The sequence below is a fragment of the Nerophis lumbriciformis genome, linkage group LG24 (genome assembly GCF_033978685.3).
Source record: "Nerophis lumbriciformis linkage group LG24, RoL_Nlum_v2.1, whole genome shotgun sequence".
Taxonomy (NCBI): domain Eukaryota; kingdom Metazoa; phylum Chordata; class Actinopteri; order Syngnathiformes; family Syngnathidae; genus Nerophis; species Nerophis lumbriciformis.
In genome coordinates, this window is record NC_084571.2 from 41735160 (window position 1) to 41750000 (window position 14841).

The 14841-nt window shown below is 47.5% G+C and overlaps 1 protein-coding gene across 1 annotated transcript in view; it reads right to left on the bottom strand.

Moving 5' to 3' along the window:
- Window positions 1–6200: 6200 nt before the first annotated feature.
- Window positions 6201–14841, bottom strand: part of s1pr2 (sphingosine-1-phosphate receptor 2) — a 59596-nt gene continuing 50955 nt past the window's right edge. The window contains exon 2 of the mRNA XM_061982284.1: window positions 6201–7452. Within this exon, the coding sequence (XP_061838268.1) occupies window positions 6262–7368 (1107 nt within the window). The 5' untranslated portion in view covers window positions 7369–7452 and the 3' untranslated portion in view covers window positions 6201–6261. The remainder of the gene's footprint in view (window positions 7453–14841) is intronic.

Here is a 14841-nt window from a genome sequence, read left to right on the forward strand (position 1 = left end):
AGTTTTACCGCCAAAACTGAAGTAGGACATCTGTGACTCTGCCGCCTTGTTTCTGTCTGAAAGTGGCCAAAATTGCAGCAATATCCTGATTCAAAGCCCCTTTCACACATTTTTTTCTCAATCTTTTTCCACTTTTGGATGTAGTATCATCGCCAAAACTGAGGTAGGACATCTGTGACTCTGCCGCCTTGTTTCTGTTTGAAAGTGGCCAAAATTGCAGCAATATCTCAATTCAAAGCCCCTTCCACATATTTTTTTCTACGTTTTTTTCCACTTTTGGATGTAGTTTTACCACCAAAACGAAGTAGGACATCTGTGACTCTGCCGCCTTGTTTCTGTCTGAAAGTGGCCACAATTGCGGCAATATCTCGATTCAAAGCCCCTTTCACACATTTTTTTCTGTTTTTTTACACTTTTGGATGTCGTTTTACCGCCAAAACTGAAGTAAGATATCTGTGACTCTCCTGCCTTGTTTCTGTCTGAAAGTGGCCACAATTGTGGCAATGTTCTGATTCAAATCCCCTTTCACACATTTTTTTCTAGGTTTTTTTCCACTTTTAGATGTAGTTTTACCGCCAAATCTGAAGTAGGACATCTGTGACTCTGCCGCTTTGTTTCTGTCTGAAAGTGGCCAAAATTGCAGCAATATCCTGATTCAAAGCCCCTTTCACACATTTTTGTCTCTGTTTTTTTTCCAGTTTTGGATGTAGTATCACCGCCAAAACTGAAGTAGCACATCTGTGACTCTGCCGCCTTGTTTCTGTTTGAAAGTGGCCACAATTGCAGCAATATCCCGATTCAAAGCCCCTTTCACACATTGTTTTCTACGTTTTTTTCCACTTTTGGATGTAGTTTTACCACCAAAACGAAGTAGGACATCTGTGACTCTGCCACCTTGTTTCTGTTTGAAAGTGGCCACAATTGCGGCAATATCTCGATTCAAAGCCCCTTTCACACATTTTTTTCGACGTTTTTTTCCACTTTTGGATGTAGTATTACCGCCAAAACTGAAGTAGGACATCTGTGACTCTGCCACCTTGTTTCTGTTTGAAAGTGGCCACAATTGCGGCAATATCTCGATTCAAAGCCCCTTTCACACATTTTTTTCGACGTTTTTTTCCACTTTTGGATGTAGTATTACCGCCAAAACTGAAGTAGGACATCTGTGACTCTCCCGCCTTGTTTCTGTCTGAAAGTGTCCATAATTGTGGCAATGTTCTGATTCAAAGCCCCTTTCACACATTTTTTTCTAAATTTTTCCACTTTTGGATGTCATATCACCGCCAAAACCGAAGTAGGACATCTGTGACTATCCCGCCTTGTTGCTGTCTGACAGCGTCCACAATAGCGGCAATAACGCGCGTTGATTGGTTCTGTGTAAAAGGCACATATAAATAATACTGTTCTTGTGGCCCTCAAGCTGCAATTTTGCAGGCTCTTACACTTCCTATGTTTCTTATAGTCAGGAGTTTATCACCCGACTCTCATTTTACACATACTGTTGAAAGTAGTGCTGTCAAAAAATTCAAGATCTTGTGTCCTGTGTGAAAGGCGCAGGTGAAAAGAGTTTTATAATTCCGGTTCTAACGCTGCAATTTTGCAGGCTCTTACACTTTCTATTTTTCTTCAAGTCAACCCTGGAATTTTCCGTCTTTAAGGTCATTAAGCTTTTGAGCCGCAACAGAGATGGGACACGACCTGTGTGAAAGGGTATTCGATGATGACTGGGACAGGCGAGTGGAGTTTATCACCTAACTCTCGTTTTACACATACCCTTGTGTTGAAAGTACCGCTGTCAAAAAAAATCAAGTTCTCGCGTTCTGTGGGAAAGGCACAAAAAATATTACCGTTGACTGGGACAGGTGAGTGAGTTTACAATTCTCGTTTTACTCGAATTATTGTTTTCAAAGCAATTATTGGCGTTCTACGAGAATGAATACTGTAATTTTTAGATTTTTGCCGTGTTGCTGTGTGAAAGCGCACACAAATGTGGCAATAACGCGTGTTGATTGGTTCTGTGTAAAAGGCACAAATAAATATTACTGTTCTTGTGGCTCCTTTTTTGCCTAAAGTCAACTTGGGAATTTTTTTGCCTTTGAGAGTAGTATCATAGCCGAAACAGAGGCAAGACACCACCTGTGTAAAAGGGTATTTAACACCCAAAACTCTGTTGAAAGCAACTGTTGTCGTTCAACAAGAATGATCTAATTATCTGTGTGTAAAATGCACACAAAGGCAAAATAACCCAATATGGTGAGTTCTGTGTGAAAGGCACAGGTGACAAGAGTTTTATAGTTCCGGTTCTGATGCTGCCATTTTGCAGGCTTTACACTTCCTATTTTTCTTACAGTCAACCCTGGAATTGTCTGTCTTTAAAATGTAGTACCTGAGCCGAAACAGAGATGGGACATGACTTGTGTGAAAGGGTATTTGGCCATGACTGGGACAGGCGAGTGGAGTTTATCACCCATCTCTCGTTTTACACATAATCCATCCATCCATCTTCTTCCGCTTATCCGAGGTCGGGTCGCGGGGGCAGCAGCCTAAGCAGGGAAGCCCAGACTTCCCTCTCCCCAGCCACTTCGTCCAGCTCCTCCCGGGGGATCCCGAGGCGTTCCCAGGCCAGCCGGGAGACATAGTCTTCCCAACGTGTCCTGGGTCTTCCCCGTGGCCTCCTACCGGTCGGACGTGCCCGAAACACCTTCCTAGGGAGGCGTTCGGGTGGCATCCTGACCAGATGCCCGAACCACCTCATCTGGCTCCTCTCCATGTGGAGGAGCAGCGGCTTTACTTTGAGCTCCCCCCGGATGGCAGAGCTTCTCACCCTATCTCTAAGGGAGAGCCCCGCCACTCGGCGGAGGAAACTCATTTCGGCCGCTTGTACCCGTGATCTTGTCCTTTCGGTCATGACCCAAAGCTCATGACCATAGGTGAGGATGGGAACGTAGATCGACCGGTAAATCGAGAGCTTTGCCTTCCGGCTCAGCTCCTTCTTCACCACAACGGATCGATACAGCGTCCGCATTACTGAAGACGCCGCACCGATCCGCCTGTCGATCTCACCATCCACTCTTCCCCCACTCGTGAACAAGACTCCGAGGTACTTGAACTCCTCCACTTGGGGCAAGATCTCCTCTCCAACCCGGAGATGGCACTCCACCCTTTTCCGGGAGAGAACCATGGACTCGGACTTGGAGGTGCTGATTCTCATCCCAGTCGCTTCACACTCGGCTGCGAACCGATCCAGTGAGAGCTGAAGATCTTGGCCGGAGGAAGCCATCAGGACCACATCATCTGCAAATAGCAGAGACCTAATCCTACAGCCACCAAACCAGATCCCCTCAACGCCCTGACTGCGCCTAGAAATTCTGTCCATAAAAGTTCAGAACAGAATCGGTGACAAAGGGCAGCCTTGGCGGAGTCCAACCCTCACTGGAAACGTGTCCGACTTACTGCCGGCAATGCGGACCAAGCTCTGGCACTGATCATACAGGGAGCGGACAGCCACAATCAGACAGTCCGATACCCCATACTCTCTGAGCACTCTCCACAGGACTTCCCGGGGTACACGGTCGAATGCCTTCTCCAAGTCCACAAAACACATGTAGACTGGTTGGGCAAACTCCCATGCACCCTCAAGGACCCTGCCGAGAGTATAGAGCTGGTCCACAGTTCCACGACCAGGACGAAAACCACACTGTTCCTCCTGAATCCGAGGTTCGACTATCCGGCGTAGCCTCCTCTCCAGTACACCTGAATAGACCTTACCGGGAAGGCTGAGGAGTGTGATCCCACGATAGTTAGAACACACCCTCCGGTTCCCCTTCTTAAAGAGAGGAACCACCACCCCGGTCTGCCAATCCAGAGGTACCGCCCCCGATGTCCACGCGATGTTGCAGAGTCTTGTCAACCAAGACAGCCCCACAACATCCAGAGCCTTAAGGAACTCCGGGCGGATCTCATCCACCCACATAATGTTGTGTCAAAAAATGAAAGTTCTTCTGTTCTGTGGGAAAGGCACCACAAAAATACGGCTCTGATGCTGCAATTTTGCAGGCTCTTACACTTCCTATTTTTCTTCTAGTCAACCCTGGAATTTTCCGTCTTTAAAAGGTAGTACCTGAGCCGAAACACTTTCACTTGTGTGAAAGGGTATTTGACGATGACTGGGGCAGGCGACTGGAGTTTATCACCCGACTCTCGTTTTACACATACTGTTGTGTTGAAAGTACCGCTGTCAAAAATGGAAGTTCTTATGTTCTGTGTGAAAGGCACAGGTGAAAATAGTTTTATAGTTCCGCTTCTGATGCTGCAATTTTGCAGGCTCTTACACTTCCTATTCTTCTCCTTGTCAACCCTGGAATTTTCCGTCTTTAAAACGTAGTACCTGAGCCGAAACAGAGATGGGACATGACTTGTGTGAAAGGGTATTTGGCGATGACTGGGACAGGCGAGTGGAGTTTATCACCCATCTCTCGTTTTACACATAATGTTGTGTCAAAAAATGAAAGCTCTTCTGTTCTGTGGGAAAGGCCCCACAAAAATATTACCGTTCCGGCTCTGATGCTGCCATTTTGCAGGCTCTTACACTTCCTATTTTTCTTCTAGTCAACCCTGAAATTTTCCGTCTTTAAAAGGTAGTACCTGAGCCGAAACACTTTCACTTGTGTGAAAGGGTATTTGACGATGACTGGGGCAGGCGACTGGAGTTTATCACCCGACTCTCGTTTTACACATACTGTTGTGTTAAAAGTACCGCTGTCAAAAATGGAAGTTCTTATGTTCTGTGTGAAAGGCACAGGTGAAAATAGTTTTATAGTTCCGCTTCTGATGCTGCCATTTTGTAGGCTCTTACACTTCCTATTCTTCTTCTAGTCAACCCTGGAATTTTCCGTCTTTAAAAGGTAGTACCTGAGCCGAAACAGAGATGGGACTAGGCCTGTGTGACAGGGGAATGGCGAGTGGAGTTTATCACCCAACTTTTGTTTGACACACACTGTCGTGTTGACAGTAGTCCTGTCAAAAAATGAAAGTCCTCGTGTTCTGTGGGAAAGGCAGCAAAAAAAAGATTACCGTTCCGGCTCTGATGCTGCAATCTTGCAGGCTATTAGTGGAAGTTGTTGTTTTTTTTGGTGATAAAATCTACAAAGTGCAACAATGATGGCTTGGCATTGCATACACACACTCGGGAGTGTGATGTGAAGCATTGTTTTTTTTTTGGCTTCTAATAGCGGGGGAGGGGAAGCACACATGAACATGACTCCATCAGAGTACCCATGAAATATTTCACATTTCTGACAGCCATGGTGGTTGGAAAAGTGGTGTCACACCCCAACATGGCTGACATTTGATTGTGGGGTGACACCGGTCACACGCATTTGGTACAGTCCTGCATTAAGGGGGCGTGGTCCGGTACCCGTCGTACGCAGGTGGTACAGTCCTGCACGATGGGCTGTGGTCCGGTACCCATCACACGCAGGTGGTACAGTCCTGCATTAAGGGGGCGTGGTCCGGTACCCGTCATACGCAGGTGGTACAGTCCTGCACGATGGCTGTGGTCCGGTACCTGTTACATGCAGGTGGTACAGTCCTGCACGATGGGCTGTGGTCCGGTACCCATCACACGCAGGTGGTACAGTCCTGGATTAAGGGCCATGGTTTGATACCCGTCACACGCAGGTGGTACAGTCCTACTGGATGAGCGTGGTCCGGTACCCGTCACATGCAGGTGGTACAGTCCTGCAGGTGGTACAGTCCTGCAGGTGGTACAGTCCTGCACGATGGGCTGTGGTCCGGTACCCATCACACGCAGGTGTTACAGTCCTGTATTAAGGGCCATGGTTTGATACCCGTCACACGCAGGTGGTACAGTCCTGCATTAAGGGGCGTGGTCCGGTACCCGTCACACGCAGGTGGTACAGTCCTACACGATGGGTGTGGTCCGGTACCCATCACACACAGGTGGTACAGTCCTGCACGATGGCTGTGGTCCGATACCTGTTACATGCAGGTGGTACAGTCCTGCAGGTGGTACAGTCCTACACGATGGGCGTGGTCCGGTACCCATCACACGCAGGTGGTACAGTCCTGCACGATGGCCGTGGTCACCCGTCACACGCAGGTGGTACAGTCCTGCATTAAGGGGCGTGGTCCGGTACCCGCCAGACGCAGGTGGTACAATCCTGCATTAAGGGGCGTGGTCCGGTACCCGCCAGACGCAGGTGGTACAATCCTGCATTAAGGGGCGTGGTCCGGTACCCGTCACACGCAGGTGGTACAGTCCTGCATGATGGGCGTGGTCTGGTGTTCGTGTTTGTGCTCCAGAGAGCTGGAGCTCTTAAGCGGCACCAGGCACCGGTCGGCGGGCCGCCCGCTCTGCAGCACCCCCCAGCAGCAGAGCACGCGCAGGAACTCCTTCCTCATGTCCTTGCTGCGCAGCGTGTAGATGACCGGGTTGAGCGCCGAGTTGAGCGTGGCGAAGCCGAAGAAGATGTCGGCCTTGGAGAGGATGGGGCACAGCTGTATCCGGCAGAAGGAGCCCAGGAGGAGGATGGTGAAGGCGGGCAGCCAGCACATGATGAAGACGCCCAGCACGATGGTGACGGTCTTCAGGAGGGCGTAGGCGGGGGAGTTGGTGGCCTCCTGGTGGCTGGAGCGCACGATCAGGTAGATCTTCACGTAGAGGATGACGATGGAGAGCAGGATGAGGCTGAAGATGGTCACCACGAAGAGGATGTACTTCTTGGAGTAGAGCGGCAGCACGGCGGAGCACTCGGGGAGGTTGTCGATGCAGTTCCAGCCCATGATGGGCAGCCCCCCGAGCAGGATGGACGTGGCCCAGCAGGCGCCGATGAGCAGGAACATGCGGCACGTCTTGGTGGAGCCGTACACCTTCACCTTGGTGATGGCGATGTAGCGCTCGATGGCGATGGCCAGCAGGCTGAAGACGGACGCCGCCAGGGCGATGAACGCCGTGCCCTCCCGGATGAACCACTGCACCGGCACCAGGTCGAAGGTCCTGGAGCCCGAGAGGAAGATGTTGGCGATGTACGCCGAGCCCGCCAGGAGGTCGGAGAAGGCCAGGTTGCCGATGAAGAAGAACATGGCGGAGTGGAACTTCTTGTTGCGGCACACGGCGACGAGCACCAGCAGGTTCTCCAGGATGATGACCACGCACAGGACCACGATGATGATGCTGGGGTCGCTCAGACCCTTCTTGTCCTTGTTGCGCTTGTCCAGCTGCTCCATGGTCATGTTCTTGGCCAGCTCGTAGTAGTACGGGATCAGAGTCCGGTTGTAGTACTGCGAGTATTTGCTCCTCATGGCGACGGGCTGGCGGATCACGGCGGCTTCGCGGCAAAGATTCATTTGCGAGCGTGGACGCCGCCCTGGAGGAAGGTGCAGGAAGAGGCCATTCCCACGGTCACATCTCAGGAGCGCGATGTGGGTCACCTGCACACACACACACACACAAAGGAAATGGTAAATGGGTTATACTTCTATATGTATTTATATTGGTATGGGGACAAGCCTAATAAAAAGAAGTTGGCAATGCACGACATCTCCTGTAGGACTGATTTGGATTTGCAGTCTAAAAGTGAGAAGTATTTCAGTAAAAAAAACAAAAACAAAGTTAAAGTAGCAATGATTGTCACACGCTAGAGATGCGCGGTTTGCGGGCACAACCGCGGAGTCCGCGGATTATCCGCGGATCGGGCGGATGAAATAAAAAAAGATTCGATTTTATCCACGGGTCGGGTCGGGTCGGGTCGGGTCGGGTCGGGTCGGGTCGGGTCGGGCGGTTGAAATAAAAAAAAAATTAGATTTTAAATAGATTCAGGCGGGTGGCAGTTAAACCAATTGGTAAATATATATACATAGTTAAATGTTGTTACCCACATACGAAAAACGAGCAGGCACCTGCAGCATATGCCACAACAGAAGAAGAAAAAAAATGGACGCTTTTACGGAGCGGAGAAGGGACGCCTCGCCGGGGTCCGGGACCGAGGCCCCTTCCCCCGAGAGGGCCCCACCGGGAGCCGTAGCTGAGGCGATCCGCGAGAAGGGCCCGACACACGTCCAGGGTCACCACCGCGCCCACCGCACCGACACCCCGCCTCGTCCGCCTTCGCCGCGGCCGGCGTCACGCGCAGCAGGTAAGCAGCTTACCTTCCCGCCACCCCCGTGGCCGGGGGCTCGTAACAGGGGTCACTCCGCGCGCTCCGCCCGCGCAGCTTACCTGCCCGCCACCCCTGTTGCCGGGGGCGCGTAACAGGGGTCACTCCGCGCGCAGTGCGCTCACGAAAGGGGTGGGGCTCACCCTGGTTGATATAGACAGCAGGACGGTGGCCATGGAAGTCGGAACCCGCTAAGGAGTGTGTAACAACCCACCTGCCGAATCAACTAGCCCTGAAAATGGATGGCGCTGGAGCGTCGGGCCCATACCCGGCCGTCGCCGGCAGCGAGACGCGCTTGGAGGTGCGCTCAGCGCGGCTCCCAGATGATTGCGCACTGGTGTGCGTCTGGGCCGTGACAGCGTGGCACGCGAATGTCTGTGCTGCATTGGATCAGTCTCCTTTCTTTAACAGGCAAAAGCTTTATAACCTCACTAATGCCTTGCATCGTCTATATTAGATATATAACAACGGGCGGGTGCGGTTCTGATCAAATGTTACATCGGGTGGATGGCGGATGGTTGACGACTTTCTGATGCGGTTGCGGATGAAATAATTGCCTATCCGCGCATCTCTATCACACGCACACTAAGTGTGGTGAAATCTGTCCTCTGCATTTGACCCATCACCCTTGATCACCACCTGGGAGGTGAGGAGAGCAGTGAGCAGCAGCGGTGGCCGCGCCCAGGAATAATTTTTGGTGATTTAACCCCCAATTCCAAGCCTTGATGCTGAGTGCCAAGCAGGGAGGCAACGGCTCCCATTTTTATAGTCTTTGGTATGACTCGGCCGGGGTTTGAACTCACAACCTACCCATCTCAGGGCGGACACTCTAACCACATGTGACAAACATCCCAATGACTTATGCAGCCGCCGTATGTTTTGTGGGTTGAAGATGAAATCCGCCAGCAAACTATGTGTGCCAACAACACCTGCCTCCCACTCCATGGAAACTTTCACTTCCAGAGAAAAAGGCCAAAGAGGATTACAATTGCTTGAACTCGTACAGAGAAAGCAAATCCCTTCATGCCCTTGAGGCGTTGTAGCAAACAGCTTTCAAAGTCATTAAGGTACACAATTAGTGCTCCCCCAGCTTCACACCTACATGGCTTTCTGCACATTTCTTTGCCTCGACTTTAAATATTGCTCACAGTTCATGTAGAAAGTGGTAGCTTCGGACAAAAGGGGCTCCTTTTGCAAACCGAAGGAGGACATTCCACTGACGCCCAGTCTGAGGATTCTGCTATCAACACAGAGCATTGTCCTTCAGAGTGGAACCATTCCATTGCAGTGACAGATGTCCCCAAACATCTGTCAGCCCCCTCAGGCTTGTGTCAACTACAAGAAGACAGGAACAAAATGGCGTGCAGTACTTGGCCGCCACCAGCAGAGACGCTGTTTGTTGCCTAAAGAAGGGGAGGAGCTACAAATGGCAGAAAGAATTACTAACGTTTTCCAGGCTAAGGACCCTTAAACCGATGGAGAGGGGACGCCCCTGCTTATGCAATCTTGCTTACAACTGTGCTTCAAATTAAACTGGTCTTAAATTGTTGTTATACAATTCAGTAGAAACATATCTAATCTAATTAGTTACTATGGTCATCTAATGAGTTACTATGGTCATCTAATTAGTTACTATGGTCATCTAATTAGTTACTATGGTCATCTAATTAGTTAATAGTGTACTGTAATTAGTTACTATGGTCATCTAATGAGTTACTATGGTAATGTAATTAGTTACTATGGTCATTTAATTGGTTACTATGGTAATTTAATTAGTTTCTATGGTCATCTAATTGGTTACTATGGTCATCTAATGAGTTACTATGGTCATCTAATTAGTTAATAGTGTACTGTAATTAGTTACTATGGTCATCTAATGAGTTACTATGGTCATCTAATGAGTTACTATGGTAATGTAATTAGTTACTATGGTCATATAATTGGTTACTATGGTAATGTAATTAGTTTCTATGGTCATCTAATTGGCTACTATGGTCATCTAATTAGTTACTATGGTCATCTAATTAGTTACTATGGTCATCTAATGAGTTACTATGGTCATCTAATTAGTTAATAGTGTACTGTAATTAGTTACTATGGTCATCTAATGAGTTACTATGGTCATCTAATGAGTTACTATGGTAATGTAATTAGTTACTATGGTCATATAATTGGTTACTATGGTAATGTAATTAGTTTCTATGGTCATCTAATTGGCTACTATGGTCATCTAATTAGTTACTATGGTCATCTAATTAGTTACTATGGTCATCTAATGAGTTACTATGGTCATCTAATTAGTTAATAGTGTACTGTAATTAGTTACTATGGTCATCTAATGAGTTACTATGGTCATCTAATGAGTTACTATGGTAATGTAATTAGTTACTATGGTCATATAATTGGTTACTATGGTAACGTAATTAGTTTCTATGGTCATCTAATTGGTTACTATGGTCATCTAATTAGTTACTATGGTCATCTAATTAGGGTTCCTGGTTCAATCCCCACTTCCGCCATCCTAGTCACTGCCGTTGTGTCCTTGGGCAAGGCACTTTACCCACCTGCTCCCAGTGCCACCCACACTGCTTTAAATGTAACTTACATATTGGCTTTCACTATGTAAAGCACTTTGAGTCACTAGAGAAAAGCGCTATATAAATATAATTCACTTCACTTCACTATGGTCATGTAATGAGTTACTATGGTCATGTAATTAGTTACTATGGTAATGTAAGTGACAGCAGCTCAGAGGAGGCACCAAGCAGTGTGGGAGGGAGTGTTTCCACAGAGTGTGAAATGTGGGTGTCAGGGACAGACGTGGGAGGAGATTTTTACAGCAAAGTTCTAAAGCTTATATCATATTGTAGGTGGAGTTTACCCCTGCGTTCATATTTCACTGTTTGTTGCATTTTTGTTAATTGTAAAATATGTGGATGGAGGGGGGGGGGGGGGTGACGTTCATATGTTGTCAATATTCAGTGTTTTATCCTTCATAGTTAATATTGTAACATTCTTTATTTTCATGTTCATTCTGGGTGTCTCATTCAGTAAAAAAATTTAAAATTCCATTCCGTTTTTTAAGGCGTTTTTTTCAGACATTGTGAGGTTTTGTACTAGTGTCCCTAAAAATAGACACATTTTTTCTCTAAATTTGGCCCCCGAGGCAAAATAATTGCCCAGGCCTGCTTTGGAGTGTCCTATTTTGGCCTTTTTTACCCACAGTTACACTGTAAATCTGCATCAGAAACATACCTGCCAACTACTCCGGTTTTCCCGTAATTAGTACAGTTTTCATCAACCTATTCCGGGTTACGGTTGCAGTAATAAAAAGTACGGTTTTTCATTAATTAAAAATATATATTTTTTTAAAAAGTTTTATTCACGAAATCGCGTAACAACAATCGACACTGCTTCTCGTAACTTCCTATCGAGCCATTCCGAACGCCATGCGCGAGGCTATTTATAGCACCGCTGCTAAGCACGAGGCACCTGTTGTATGGCGTCACATTAGTGCCAAAAATCCGAGCGCATAAAAACTGTTATCGCGCGCTGATTCTCCACTTCGTGCGCGCACGCGACACCATTTTGCGCGCGCGTGGTGCCTTTTAGCGCGCTCTCTGTGTACTCCTGGCATCTCTCTTCGCGCTGTCATGTTTCTTTTTGGCACTTTGGGGGCGGGTACGCTTAGACGGCCCCTTCTTTCTGATTGGTTAGGCGAAAAATGCTGAAAAATGCTCAGAGCCAATCAGAAGTATAGCAGGGCGGGTCATCGTCAATATGTATCAAGATTTACGGAGGAAGAAGTGGATAAAAAAATGTCGCGCGCTGATGAAGGTTATTTCATACCACATAAACACAATACAGGGTAATACAAAATGTGAGCCAAATAAATAATAAGACAACAAACACCATAATCACATCTTTCAGCCAGAACTGGTCCACCAGCAATAACATTATTTTATATTTTCACTTCTTCTTGAACATTTGTTTTCTAATTTATGGAATTTCTTTTGATTCAGCCATAAAATAATCTTTGAATTTTGTTTTAAAAATGTTAAAAATAGCTTTTAATAATGTATTCTGAAACAGTTTAAAATAATCAGAGAACTGACTAACACTGACCCTACACAACTATGTTGCACAATTAAGTCTTTTTTTTTTTAAAGCAAAAGAGGTAATTTCAACAGGTACAGCATCCTATGTCATATCTACATGTAATAAGATTTGTAACAAGGCAAACCGTTTGTAAATTGGTCGAAAATCGAGCAAGTTATGGTAATTTAAGTAGTACATGTACCATTGACATCAATGTAATGATTGAGGCTAGATGTCTGAAGAAAGATGGCTACAACGTTGCTACGCTGGAGAATGATTGGTCATATGAAAAATGCTCACAGCCAATCAGAAAGAAGGGGCCGTCTAAGCATACCCGCCCCCAAAGTGCCAAAAAGAAACATGACAGCGCGAGGAGAGATGCCAGGAGTACACAGAGAGCGCGCAGAAAGGCGTCGCGCGCACCGCAGAAAGGCACCGCGCGCGCGCAGAAAGGAACCACGCGCGCGCAAAATGGTGTCGCGCGCGCGCACGAAGTGGAGAATCAGCGCGCGATAACAGTTTTTATGCGCTCGGATTTTTGGCACTAATGTGACGCCATACAGTTGCCATTGTTTCCAAACGAGCGAACGATCATGGAATCAGCCGGAGAAAAATCGCAAACGAGTCTTAAACCGAAAAGAAAACTGCAGTCATTCCGTGAAGAATATTCAAAAGCCTATCCGGGAATAATTATCCCTTCCAAAAAGGGTGAAAACTAGGCGAATTGCACCTTGTGCAGACAAGATTTTTCGATCGGACACGGAGGAATTAGCGATGTAAAAGACCACGTTGGGACAAAAAAACACAAGTCTAATGCCGTTGCTAGCGATACAAGTGGAAAACTTTCAACGTTTTTCATCGCCCAAACAGTGATGGTTTTAGCAACATTTTAACCTGTCTGAATGCTAATAATCATTTTGCGTCGGGGGGCTTTGCCCCCCTGAACCCCCCACCAGGACTTTGTCCTGGACCTACCGGGGCCTGTGGGCCCTGGACCCTGGCTACTAGGTTTTTCTGATTTCAAAAGTTGGCAGGTATGCAGAAAGTCTATTTTGACACATAAAAATAACACTAATATTGTCAACAAGTAAAATAAAGTAAGTTAGGAGGTATTTTGTGTGGCCGTTAATTGTATGTTGGCATTGTAACCTTTCCGTGTATCCAATGTCGCGCACACCAACAAGCGTACTGGTGTGAAATGCACGTGGATAACCTTCGACCTCACAAGGTATTGGGTTGTTTAGTCACGCGTGGAAAATCCGCTGCTTTTTAAAAGGAGAAATCTGTCAAGTCAGCCATATTTGAAAATATGTTTTGCGAACAAAGGGAAGATGTAATTAAGTAACAGCGACCATCTGCGGGGTTCCTTCCATAAGGCTGCAAGTCTTGCTGCTTCCACATGAGAGCGTGCATGTGGACACAACTCCAGGAATCTGCACGTGCAAGTGCACAGCTGCAATATAGCCTGGCGGCAATAGCGTTTCCTCCAGCAGGAACAAGGAACAATAGACCCCATAATGGAGGCCGCTCGCTGGTGTGATGCATGTGGAGGCCGGGAGGAAGTACAGCTGCCGGCCAAGTGGAGGGATGTCTAGTCTTTTAGCTCTTGTAATGCCGGCCAAGTGGAGGGATGTCTAGTCTTTTAGCTCTTGTAATGCCGGCCAAGTGGAGGGATGTCTAGTCTTTTAGCTCTTGTAATGCCGGCCAAGTGGAGGGATGTCTAGTCTTTTAGCTCTTGTAATGCCGGCCAAGTGGAGGTATGTCTAGTCTTTTAGCTCTTGTATTGCCAGCCAAGTGGAGGGATGTCTAGTCTTTTAGCTCTTGTAATGCCGGCCAAGTGGAGGGATGTCTAGTCTTTTAGCTCTTGTAATGCCGGCCAAGTGGAGGGATGTCAAGTCTTTTAGCTCTTGTAATGCCGGCCAAGTGGAGGGATGTCTAGTCTTTTAGCTCTTGTAATGCCGGCCAAGTGGAGGGATGTCTAGTCTTTTAGCTCTTGTAATGCCGGCCAAGTGGAGGGATGTCAAGTCTTTTAGCTCTTGTAATGCCGGCCAAGTGGAGGGATGTCTAGTCTTTTAGCTCTTGTAATGCCGGCCAAGTGGAGGGATGTCTAGTCTTTTAGCTCTTGTAATGCCGGCCAAGTGGAGGGATGTCTAGTCTTTTAGCTCTTGTAATGCCGGCCAAGTGGAGGGATGTCTAGTCTTTTAGCTCTTGTAATGCCGGCCAAGTGGAGGGATGTCTAGTCTTTTAGCTCTTGTAATGCCGGCCAAGTGGAGGGATGTCTAGTCTTTTAGCTCTTGTAATGCCGGCCAAGTGGAGGGATGTCTAGTCTTTTAGCTCTTGTAATGCCGGCCAAGTGGAGGGATGTCTAGTCTTTTAGCTCTTGTAATGCCGGCCAAGTGGAGGGATGTCTAGTCTTTTAGCTCTTGTAATGCCGGCCAAGTGGAGGGATGTCTAGTCTTTTAGCTCTTGTAATGCCGGCCAAGTGGAGGGATGTCTAGTCTTTTAGCTCTTGTAATGCCGGCCAAGTGGAGGGATGTCTAGTCTTTTAGCTCTTGTAATGCCGGCC